The 12,492-nt window shown below is 32.7% G+C and overlaps 1 protein-coding gene across 38 annotated transcripts in view; it reads left to right on the plus strand.

Annotated features, from left to right (window-relative positions):
* The window catches only part of Dscam1 (Down syndrome cell adhesion molecule 1), a 120,137-nt gene extending 109,275 nt beyond the window's left edge, over positions 1-10,862 (plus strand). For 35 of the 38 annotated variants that reach the window (XM_066388668.1, XM_066388667.1, XM_066388670.1 and 32 more), the window contains 7 exons: positions 259-363; positions 825-1,046; positions 3,341-3,490; positions 3,551-3,706; positions 3,862-3,873; positions 5,058-5,128; positions 7,742-10,862. In XM_066388668.1, the coding sequence (XP_066244765.1) occupies positions 259-363; positions 825-1,046; positions 3,341-3,490; positions 3,551-3,706; positions 3,862-3,873; positions 5,058-5,128; positions 7,742-7,804 (779 nt within the window). In that variant the 3' untranslated portion in view covers positions 7,805-10,862. Of the gene's footprint in view, positions 1-258; positions 364-824; positions 1,047-3,340; positions 3,491-3,550; positions 3,707-3,861; positions 3,874-5,057; positions 5,129-7,737 lie in introns of all 38 variants that reach the window. The other 3 variants (XM_066388656.1, XM_066388676.1, XM_066388661.1) reach the window with 2 other exon arrangements.
* Positions 10,863-12,492: the final 1,630 nt, after the last annotated feature.

A 12,492-nucleotide genomic window follows, 5' to 3' on the forward strand; every position in this document is an offset into this window, starting at 1 on the left:
AAAGGAAATTATACAGGGTGGTCATTAAAAAAATTCAAATAGGCCTTAATTATGTTTTTTTTTTTTTGATGATCACGCCCGTTATATGCTTATTAGTGTTAAGTGCTTGGCCCCAATGCAGAAAAATAACTTCCAATTAGTAGATGTTTTTTTAATTTTATTTGCTGAATATTTTTTTAACCGACAATCCTCTGACGGGCAAGAGGACGCTTCTAACGTCCCTTATTATTTTTTTATTGTTTACATTCGATAATTTAGGAGCTCATTATCGCTCTCATTCCACTTGGGACCCTCGCCAACGCCATTTGTACGAGGAGTTAAGGAGTAGGCGCGGATCCAACGAAACGGTTCATACTCACAGAGGTAATGACACGGTTTTTCTTTTTTATTGGTTAGTAATTTTTTGCGAGTATGACTTTTTTGGATTTGATGAAAAACGGTAAATTTTTGCACCGCACGCTTTTATTTTGAAATTGTCCACTTTGTTATTTAAACATTTTCATTGATGTTATGAGTGAAGTCAGCCTACTAACACGACTAACTTGACGTTGTATTTCTTCAACCCTGTGCCTTCTCTAACAAAGTAAGTGTAAATTAGTCAGTGTGTTTACCCAGTTTCCTTCATTGCTTCTTAGCGAGGCTTTTCATTAATGATTATTTACAGCATGACGTTTTGTGATCGTTGTTAACACACTCACATTAATTAACAAATAACAATATTTCTAACAAGTCTATGTTTCGAATCTAACGATACTCTCGAGTGTTTACCAAGAATGCCTGCACTTATTGCATAAGAAATAATGGGCTAAAACTATCTAATTTAGGTATGGATGATGAAATCTGCCCCTACGCTACTTTCCATTTACTGGGCTTCAGAGAGGAAATGGACCCTACCAAGGCTATGCAATTCCAGACTTTCCCTCATCCTCATGCAGGCACCATGGGACCCTCTGGGATGACCACCCCTCACCAGATCCATTCGCGTAATGGGTCACAATCGATGCCTAGACAGGGAAATAGGAGATATGATAGAGTTGGATCTCAAGGTAGGATTGATATTTCTGAATCGGTAGTAAAAGTTTAGTACAAAGGGGCCAGTGGATTCATTTTCTTCATAAAACTACTACAGGAAAAAAAACAAGACCAGAAAAAAAGGAACAGATTATCTACAGGGTGATTCATTAACAATGCGACGACCGAAAGCTGAAGATGTTACACATCATATAGTGACGATTGGAAAAAATATGTCTCATCCGAAATTTAATAGTTTTGAATATACAGTGTTCCTTAATGTCATGCTACTATTTGAAGGTGTGATTCCTCAGGCAATTTTATGAAGAAAAGTTCGTATGAACACATGTCCGCAACGGCCCAAATTTTTGCATGTCCTTTGATATTATTTCCGAAAAATGTGGTACGCCACTGACATGTCCTCGCAGAAATACTTTTTCTGATTAGGCTGATCAGTTCTACATAAAAAAGGTCTCTTACGCTTTGCTCGTCAAATGAGCCGATCTTGATTAAAACAATAAAAATAGCCTTAATTAATTTGTTTTATTTTCATGTTATAATTTATTATAAATCATTATTTTATAGTACATATTATATATTTTATAGTTTAATATAAGATACTTTTTTCATGCAGAATTGACTAGCCTAATCAGAAAAAATATTCCCACGAAAAAATATCAGTGGCGTACTGTTTTTTTCGTAAATAATAATATCGGAAGACATATATGTAGAGACGCCACTGGTTGAGCAATAGAACTACTCTTCGTATTAAAATAAGGAGTTTTATGTCCGATTAACATACATCAAAATTGAAAGCAATATTTAAAATATTTCCTGAGAAATTTAAAGGTAATGATTTGGGAAGAAAAATTTCAACACCCGGTAGCTAAAAATTTGAGCCGTTGCGGACCTACGTTCATATGAACTTTTCTTCATAAAATGACCTGAGGAATCGCACCCTGCAATATTATCATGACATGAACGAACGTCTTGTATACAGGGTGTTGAAAATAAAAATTTTAATTCATTTTTTGCCATTAATCAGAAAATATCTAAGTTATTTATTTAAAAAATTATAAAGTTATGTTTCTTATGTGTTCTAAAAAATGACAACACACTTGATTTGTTTCACTTTTAATTTTTTGTATTTTCAAATTTAAACATCGTATTCGTTAAATAAATTTTTCTCGAAAACCGACCTAGATATTGAAACGAAAGAGGAATAAATAATTAATGGAAAAATGATTGCTTTTTCAGATTTTGAATCAATTTTCATGTTACACATAAAGAGTAAAACGTTATTAACTGTAAATTCTGTAAAATTGACCATTATTCCTCTATTTGCATCGCGGAAATTGGAAAACATATCTTATTCGTCATCGAAGGAAACATAGTTTTACAAATTTTCATGTGTCTAACATAGATATTCTCAGAATAATCACCAAAAAGATAATTAAAATTTTAACTTTTAAGATAAGGCATATTTTCTCTAACCCTCACCATCTAACGTGTAGTATCTCCAACTTTCGGTTGTCGCACTGCTAATGAATCGCCCTGTGTATCAATTTCTTCATAGATCTCATTGATGCCTCCCACCTCTCCATATCTCCTTATGTAAGTAGTTATACAGGGTGAGACATGGTTAGCTTTAATTTCTAAGGGTCGATGTTTCGGTCCAAAAAAGTTCCTATAAACTTTGATCGAAAAATGTGCCTTGTTCAAGTTACAGCTTTCATAATACGTCCCCAAAATCTACGCCACTAGTTAGAATTTTAATCATATATTATAGTCAAGTAATAGCTTATGCTAAAAATACAAAATATACCAGCAGTGGTTCATGTAGCTGTAGTCCTTTTACAAGAAAACAGCGTAAACCACTTTTTAGCGCCCATTTTGAAAAGTAGATCGTTAATGATTCAAAATGTGTAGGATTTAAAAAAAGTTTTCAATTTTCAGCCTAGGAATCCACCCTTAAAAACTTCTGACCTAATCATGTTTCATGTTCAGCCGAGATTTTTGGAGGACTTGGAAGTTTTGGAAAATCATTTTAGAGACCTTCATTTTACAGCATCTTCAAAACTGCAAAAATAGGCACTAATATGACCCCATATCCCTAAAACCTAAGGAGGTTTTGCAAATTAACTTGTACAGTATCCTAGAATGCATTGAGACGATCGATTTCAGGAATTTTTTTAAGGAAAATACTCCATCTGCTCTTAGATATAGAAAATATGAAAACTGGCTGAAGTTTTTAGAAAAATAACGACATTTTTGATACTCTGTTTTTCGTTATAATTGAATAGTCATCGCATCTGCTCTTATCTTACAGGCAATGGCAGCATTTACTCCCCCGGACCAGAATACGATGATCCTGCTAACTGTGCCCCCGAAGACGAACAATACGGATCGCAATATGGTGGTTACGGAGCTCCTTACGACCAATACGGAAGCCGTGGGTCTATTGGTCGTCGTTCTCTAGGTGATTTTAACTCAGATATATTATGTAGGTTTGTCTTATTGACAAACAATTTAATTACAGGCTCTCTTCGCATCCCACCGACCAGCAGCTCCCCTGAACCCCCACCACCACCCCCACGCAACCACGATCCCTCCTTTAACGACTCCAAGGATTCAAATGAGATTTCTGAAGCTGAATGTGATCGGGATCAACTGATCAATAGCAGGACCTATGGTGGTAAGTTTCATTGCTAACGCGATCTGTTATGAGTGACCCAAATGTAATTGTGATCACATACATATTTTATGCATTTTTGAGTCCTGCTTAATATAAGATGTGAATAAATTGATAAACAATGCAAAGAACGGTACTAAACAAAAACTCATTTTCAGAAGACGAAGCGGGTAAGTGATGAGTTTTTGGGAGTGATTTTTCTATGGAGTTTTAGATGGATTTCTATGCATTACCATAGTCGTTGTCACTCTCGTTATCATTCAAAATTAACTAGGTAAACTTGAACTGAAAACATAAGACTTGACTAAGTGTTGGCAAAAATTGAGACTGCTGATCTAATCCACTGTTTTGATCCAAATTGATGGATTTTGGAGGACTAGGTGTCAGAAAACAGATCACCTAATAATAATGGATTTTCTTAAATAATTTTCCATATCAAAAAATTAACGTTTTAACATAAAAGAAATTGAAGCGCTAAAACCTAAAAAAAATCATAATAGGTCAACCCTCCACGATTTAATCTCCCATCCTCAACACCTTTAAACATCGAAGTAATAAGATGATCGATGTTCTCCTGAGGAGTTTCATTCCGAGCTTTTAGACCAAAACCAGCCACAATTTGGGGGGATCTTCGGTCTCTGCACTGTTCCAGACATGGTCAATGGGTGTTAGATCTGGAGATTTGGGTGGCCAGATTAATCTCATTTTGTTGAAAACAATCTAACGAAACTCATGTGACCGTGTGTTATTTTGCTAAGAAATTGGATTCTCACATAATGATGTTGATTCACAAGGAAAGACTTTCCTTTACACATGAAGAAAAATCCTTATTACTGGGTGTTCTGATTCTTATGTGACCAGTGTATTAAGTGCACAATCCGTGTTCCTACATAATCAACTTTTGCCTAGACATTTCCAAGAACTAACTTGATATTTACCTATTATACAAGGTATATCAAAAGTTCCTGTTTACCCAGGATCTTCATTCGTCATACTCACAAACCATAACTCATCTATAATCAATCAAATTATCTCACATTTAATTCTTCTGCACCAAGAAGTGTCTGCATGGTTTTTGTTTTAATTGTGACTAACAAGATGTTTAACTTGTGTTTTAATCAAAAATGTGACTTAACTTTCCACGTCTAAATCATAATCTGATTTTTTTACCATATAATCAATCCGACTATGCATTGATTGTACCCATTGAACTTTCTTTCATTTTATGTAGTTTCTTCCTGTTTAATTATTATTTTGCATATAGACAGTTCTCATATTATTTTCTGGACATGTTTATAGATTATAATAAATGTTGTCTTTATTGTGATCGTGTAGTAAGTGTGGTCTTTTTCAGTAATGAGAGGTAACGCAAAGGATGGCATGACCCACGAGGAAATGAGAAAACTGATTGAGAGGTCAGTACTGCTGAAAATTTCATCTTAATTCAATTACCATACTAAACCCGTATTTTGTTGTAATGTTGCATTCATCTGTAAGTTGTCCAGAGTTGAGCCTTGTACAGATTCAGTAAAAATGCTTGAATATTTATTTATTAACAAATAAACTAGAGATTAATTTAATAACCATAATCCAGGAGAACACCCCATGCATTCTCTCAATTTCACTTTTATCATCATAATATCTCTTTAAGGCCACTAAACGGGTTATTCTTTCACGAATCCCTCTCAAACAGGAAACTGTAAGTTTTTTGCACTGTAGCTACGCTTTTTAAATAATTTTATTTCTCCTTTAATTCGTATTTTTCTTTGGTAAAATGCTCTGTGTGTTTTAATAATATTATTTTTATTTTTTCCTCCTTTACGTTTTTAATCAAGTTGTAACACTGTGTGGGGGTTTAGCCGAAACATACACTGTTTAATTTAATGTGCTTATTATGTTGATTTATTAACAAATGCATGAATTTGATTAATATGGGAATTAGCATGAAACAATATTTTGGGGGTTTATGTATGTGATATAGGGAATTCGAGAGAAAAACAGTAACAGTCAGAAATGCTACAGCCGTCGTCCTGCGGCTTTTTTCGTGAAGTGATTTTCAGTTTATGCAGTTTTTATTTTATTAGAACGTACTCGTGCATCTTTAAATCGCAATAATACATCCGACTGAACGCATGGAAATTTGGATGAGTAAAATCACTGTAAAAACATTAAACGTCGCACAAAACAGGCTGTAAAATGTCACTTTTACTGCTTGCTCGTTATATATACTTTTTTTCAATCAATTCAAATTTGATAGATAAGCGCAATTAAAAGTACTAAAAAATCAAAGATAAGATATATAAAAAGTCAAGTGAAAACAGTTCAATCGGAAAAAAGAAATTATGCCTTTAACTCAGCAAAAGAAGCCAAATTTACAACTTTTTTGGATTCTGAAACAAATACAGTAGCGGAAAAAAAATGGAATATTTGGGTAGTTTTGGGGATATTTTTGCGTTGGCCCAATCCACAGCCTTGCAAGAAAAATGGATCGCTTCCAATATCTAGGAATTTTGCAGAATAAAATGTTGCCATTAGCTGAAGAATCTATGCCATTAACTTGAAAATACCAACAATACCAACGATTCAAAATACACCTTAAAGTTATTTAAAGAGTGGTGTTTGAAGAAATATGTGAATTTAATTCAGTGGCCTTTAGAATCTCCTGATCTTGACCTCATAGAGCGTCTCTGGGAAATGTTAGATTGCAGGATTAGGAAACGGCGCAATGGAAACAAAGAAGAATTGTGGAAAACTATTCAAGAGCAGTGGATTCAAATTCTACTCGACTTTTACTTGACACATTGCAGTCATTATTCGACTCTACGATTGGAAGTTATCAAATAGTACTAGATGCTAATGATTACGCGACGAAATGTTAAGCCATTTATTTGTATTATAACAACAATAAAAATATTCCATACTTTCTTCCAACTACATATTTATATTTTTATATAAATATAATAATTAAAACATTGAGGGATTGAGTTACTACTACATGTACGTTTAGCAAATAAACATTATAAAATAAATTTGACTATTTTTATAATATTCTGTGAAGTAGAGAGAAAATATTACTCTTTATTGAAATATTCCATATTTTTTTCCACTACTGCAAATATCCAGCGAGTCCATTGCCAGCTTGTATTTGCGTTTAAAATAATCTCAACTAATCTGGATACAGGATGGCATTGGATATCAATTGTTTATTTAAATTGATCTGTTACCTTCACCTTACTTCAATATTAAAAACCTTTTTCAAATTGAAATGCCTGTAATAAGAAAACAATAATTGAGATATGTTGTACTTGAAATGTAAAACTAATATTCCCGCTTTGCCAAGAACTCGGACGAACACTCCTGTTAACGATTCGATGTCAGACCTGTCATTGTTTCCAGAGCTAAGAAAAAATAGTTTAAAAAAACGAAAAAAAAAAAGTCGACTAAAATGTATGAGAAGTGGATATTTAAAATTTATAAAGAACTCCGAAATTCCTTTTAATAGTCGCTGGGGAATGACAGTTTCTTTGGCATGAGTCATGTCATCATTCCATCCATCATAAAGTTTTTAAGGTAAGTTGGTTATTGTTTGATTATTGTACTTAATAAAAAAAAGAAAAAACATTTTAATAAATATGAAAAAATATAAAAACAATAAAAAAATAAAAATAAAAAAGGCAGATTAAATTTTAGAAAAACAGATTAAATTAAAAAAGGTAGAATAAATAAAAAAGATAACTTAAATTAAAACGAAAAAAGGTAGAATAAATAAAAAAGATAACTTAAATTAAAACGAAAAAAGGTCAAATAAAAAACAAAACAGGTTTAATTACATACAATAATTAAAGTCATACGTCATTAAAGATGACATGTGCCTTTGATTATTGTACTTTGATCGATAACGTGTCATCTTTGATGACACGTTACATGTCAAAGAAACGGTCATCCCTCAGGGATTAAAAATAAAAAAATAAAAAGGTTTGATAGCTATTGTAGATGCCGTTATATGATTTTTCTTTTTTTTCCCTCAAATATAGAAACGAAACAGGACAAACCACAACAGCAAACGGGGGACTCACAGCCTACGATACTGTGGCAGTGTAATCTATAAGCTGCCACGAACGCATCTTATATTTTTTAAGTTTACAGATATTTGGCAATAGCATTTCACGTAAATTTATCATGCAATTATATTAATACCTGAACAATCCCAAAGCATCAATCAAAATTTTAAGCTCGAAGATTGCCAAATATCTCGTATTGCAGTGGACATTCTTCACCATGATTGCACGCGATGAGACTGATTGAGATGTTGATTGACTGATTGACTCTCTTGTCTGCGGAGAATGCTCATTACTACTACTTTTACTGGTTTTATGGGGTACCGAGATGTGTAACGAAGAACGCTCATTGCAATTGTCGCATTTTTAATTAAAACTTTTTTACACCAAATATTTATATTAAGTTGCCTTTTCTTTGGGCTTTGGAGCCGCTAATCGCGATACGTACAATATTTGCCGTTGGTTGGTGGATATTTTTGTGTGAGTTGCGTTTTTGGTCATTCATTCGATTTGTACAAAGTGGCTCAATGTGTCATGTGATATTTTTGTGGTTTGTGGATGTTTGTTTTTGGGGGAATTAATAGGTTAAATATCCCCTTCAAACGTACGGGGTGATCCACGTAAGATGGTCCTCTACCTTGTCGCAAAAACCGTAAGGTTTAAGAAAACAGTTTAGTATAAAAAGTTGTTGAGTTTTTCATGAATCTTTATTTTTCAATATTTTCTAAGTTGCAGGGTGGTCCAAAAACCGCGACGTTACTAAAATACATTTTTTTGAATGGAACACCCTACATTTTGTTCCAAATATTAGTTCTGCTTATAACTATAAGTATTCTTTGCTATCACAAAATATGAAAAGTTTGTGGCAGCTTCTGAGTTAATTCAATGTAAAGTAGGGGTCAAAGAAAAAATAAGCTTTTTAAAATTCTCAATAAATTCACATAGCATTAATCGAATCGTTTGAAAACTTGTTCAGTTAAAAATAACGGATCATTCTACAAGAGTATATATTTAATTTTCGAAAAATTTTATACAAAATATGAAAAAAAAATTGAGACTTTGCACATTTTAAATATCTCAAACTTGACTTTTTTAAATGGAATACCTTCTATTTTTTTTAAATACATTTCCTTTTAATTTAAATTCAATTAGAGAGAATTAAAAAAAGAATTCATTTAAAAAAATACAGGGTGTTTCATTCCAAAAAATAGAGTTTGAAATACCTGAATTGTGAAAAGTTTGGATTTTTTTCACACCTTGTAAAAAATTTTTTGAAAATTAAAAATATACTCTAATAGAACGACTCTTCGTTTTTAACTGAACAAATTTGCAAATTATTCAATTAATACTATGTAAATTTATTGAGAATTTTAAAAGGCTTATTTTTCCTTTGATCCTTATTGTACATTGAATTAACTCAGAAACTGCTAAAAACTTTCCATAATTTGTAATAAAAAAAAACTTATAATTACAAGCACAATTAGTAACTGGAACGAAATATAGGGTATTCCATTGAAAAAAAAATGTATTTTGGTAACGCCGCGGTTTTTTGGACTACCCTGCAATTTCGAAAATATTAAAAAATTAAAATGAATGAAAAACTGAAAAACTTTTATGTTAAACTGTTTTCCTAAATCTCACCATTTTTGAAATAAGGCAGTGGACTGTCTCACGTGGACCACCCTGTTCGTAACTGCCATAGAATTTGCCATAATTTATCGCGTCAGGTATTGAGAAGAGCACTAAGGAGGGATATTTAACTAATCCAAGTCTACAGTTTGGTGCCAAAAATAACCATATAAAATTTGCTACGATTTACACCCAACAACAGTACCAACATACTGTAGGCATATCTAATTTTGTATAGGTAGCTTATCGTTTATTTTTATGCTTTATTAGATTGTTTTTGTTTTCTTCTTTGAGTAGTTTTTAGTGCGGTTGGCGATATGGTTTTGTTGTTTTGTTCGTGCTATACAAGTTTTCTGAAGGTTGTGCGTCGCCAGCTATAGGTAATATTGCGCTACGAATAAATTACTATTGTAACATAGTCTTCTTGATTAATCGCGACAGTTTCGGGTCCTTCGGAACCCAGGTAGTGCTTTACTTGAGTTACACAGCGAAAGTTGGAGGCTGTTGGCAAATGTGTATTTGAAAAGTTAGCGGGTATTAAAGAGATCAGTTGATGCTTATTATTAACTAATATTACGAAATATATCAATGTTTAAAACTTTTAAGCATGCATACAAAATATTGAGATGTAGGTGTTCAAATTCAAAATTAGATCCAAAATTACCATAGATGTCGATGAGAATATTATACTTAATATCTTTAAAATTACGCCAATACTCAACAAGCTAAAAGTTTCGCTTGTCATTGAACCTTTAGAGCGTTATCATAGAATAGTTTTTAGACGTACCTATTATAAATTTATGAATTCATGGTGGCATTTTAGACTGTCCTGGTTCACTTTAGCTTCAAATTTGACTCCTGCGTTACCGCTATAATGTTCAACATGCTTAAATAGCACCTCACTAAACCGTTTATGGATGTTTTGCAGTTTCTTTGAATAGCTTCAAGTTCCTATAATAAAGTAGCTTACAGATTTCCGGGGTATACATATACCTAATATTTTCTACATCAACATATAGCTTAATGTCGTTTTCGTAGCTAGTCAACCGAACTTCCAATTAAAGCTTATAAAGCGTATTTAAAGCGACAGTTTTATAAATTAATGATTTTGTGATAATGGTTTGAAATGCCATTATTTGTGTAATGTAAGTGTGCTATATATCCATAGTTTGTAAGTTATCTGTAATATTCTCTATAATCTTATTACATTATTCTTACTGTAGTGTCATAATCTTCTATATACAACTATTATGTATATTAATTTTTCTGCAGCATTTAACCTTTATATACTCTCCTACTAACACCATTTTCGATTTTCTACTTTTGTGTACATTTTTATTTAGTTTTACTGTAATCGCATACATTTGACGAAGTCGAGGGTGGATTTATTGCGTTTCAACAACGCGCTTCCATCCACTTAAATTTCAAGCTTGTGTATCAAAGTTTGATTTGGTAATATAATATAAATAAGTGTGAGCAGTTTTATTTACTAACCCCAGTATGGGTAAAAAAGAGGAAAGTTAAAGAAGACCTCAAAACCTTCGTGTTTGGACGGAATAAATTGCAGGTGTACGAGGTGTGCGCAAAAGGCTGACTGGGCCAATTTGGAGAAGAGGACGCACAGAGATTTCTCTGTCTCACCTTGTATAACGCGGATTGTGGGGGGACGGTTTCATCGGCGAGGTCAGTCCTACTTAGTGCTTAGGTAAAAATCTGTAAGACAGGTTGTGAATTACTGCAAGAAAAAAATTTGTATGAGTTTCGATACGAGCTATTCACTGAATCTGCACAGCCTGCCCTTTAAATTAACACTTAAGTACTGGCTGCCCTTGCCGATTAAACCATTCCCTTTCAATTTCACATCATATGATGTGAGAGAGAGAGAGAGAAATCCCTCTGTGTCCTTACCTCGATCAGCCTTATGCGTACTGTATACAAGTATCACCAGTTCAAGTTGAAACATTTGAATTCTGCAAGTGGGAGAAGGACCGCATAAGTTTTAACATGTCTCCGACAAAGACCAATGATGAAGTGGGCGGAGTCAGTTCGGCCAGCGTTTTTACTTTGATGTTTAGATTCCTATCGATTTTGCTGCCTTCACGGTGAAGGAATTAAAAAAATATATATCAGAGCAAAAATCAATAATGAAAATAAATGAAAAAACAACCTAAAACACAATAACTCTGAGTGTTAAAATAAAAATTCCTTACACTATTTACCTACACAATTTATTTATTATTCGATATCACTTTAAACGATAAAAAAATCGTTCCACTCCATTTACCAATTGCCCTCGAGTCTATAGCCAGAATTGCCCGCTCAGTTCAGGACTTAACAAAAAAATCATAAACAAATATCAGCTGATTCAGGTCACTATATTGTTAGAAAATACTATTAATATTGTTAGAAATTGTTGGTTGTGGGAGAAGATTGTTTGATATACCGAGTCCTAATAACTTTTTTGTTTTTAAACTTATAAAGTTGATATTTGGAGGGAAGCTATATGAGAATACAGCTGATTGATAGACATTAATGACGTTTATCTAGCACTTCCGGTTTAACCGGAAATTATCTCAACTTTCGATTTTTAAATGTAATGCCCTATAAATTTTTTTCATTTTCGGAATCTAGAGGTCATTTTTAGGCTAAAAATATGTCATTAAAATTTTTTTTTGTGTTTTTTTCATGTCGAGCTACGCCACTGAGGTATGCATATTAGGCACAATTTTAGGTCAGAATTATGGGAACAAATACTAATTTGTCATTTTATTGAGTACTTTTTCTTTTACAAGCAATTTAAATACCGAAAAACAGATTTTCCCATTTATCTTCCGTTTTTCAAATAGCAACATGGTGGTTTATTGCGATTTTCTAAAAGATTATTTTTTCCTAAATTTTTTGATATCAAACATAATACATGTTCATTTAGAAATGAACCGTTAATTCAGTAAACTAATGTTCATTAAATATTTTTTTATAAGATAAAAATTTAACGTCGTCAAAGATTCTTGATCTATTGGCGGATTTGATATTTATCAATGTAAAATAGAGTAAATCTGAAGGTCGTAGGAGGAGCCACAATGCGTTTGCAATTCTCATTTG

The sequence above is a fragment of the Euwallacea similis genome, chromosome 4, assembly GCF_039881205.1.
Source record: "Euwallacea similis isolate ESF13 chromosome 4, ESF131.1, whole genome shotgun sequence".
NCBI classification, from domain to species: Eukaryota; Metazoa; Arthropoda; class Insecta; order Coleoptera; family Curculionidae; genus Euwallacea; species Euwallacea similis.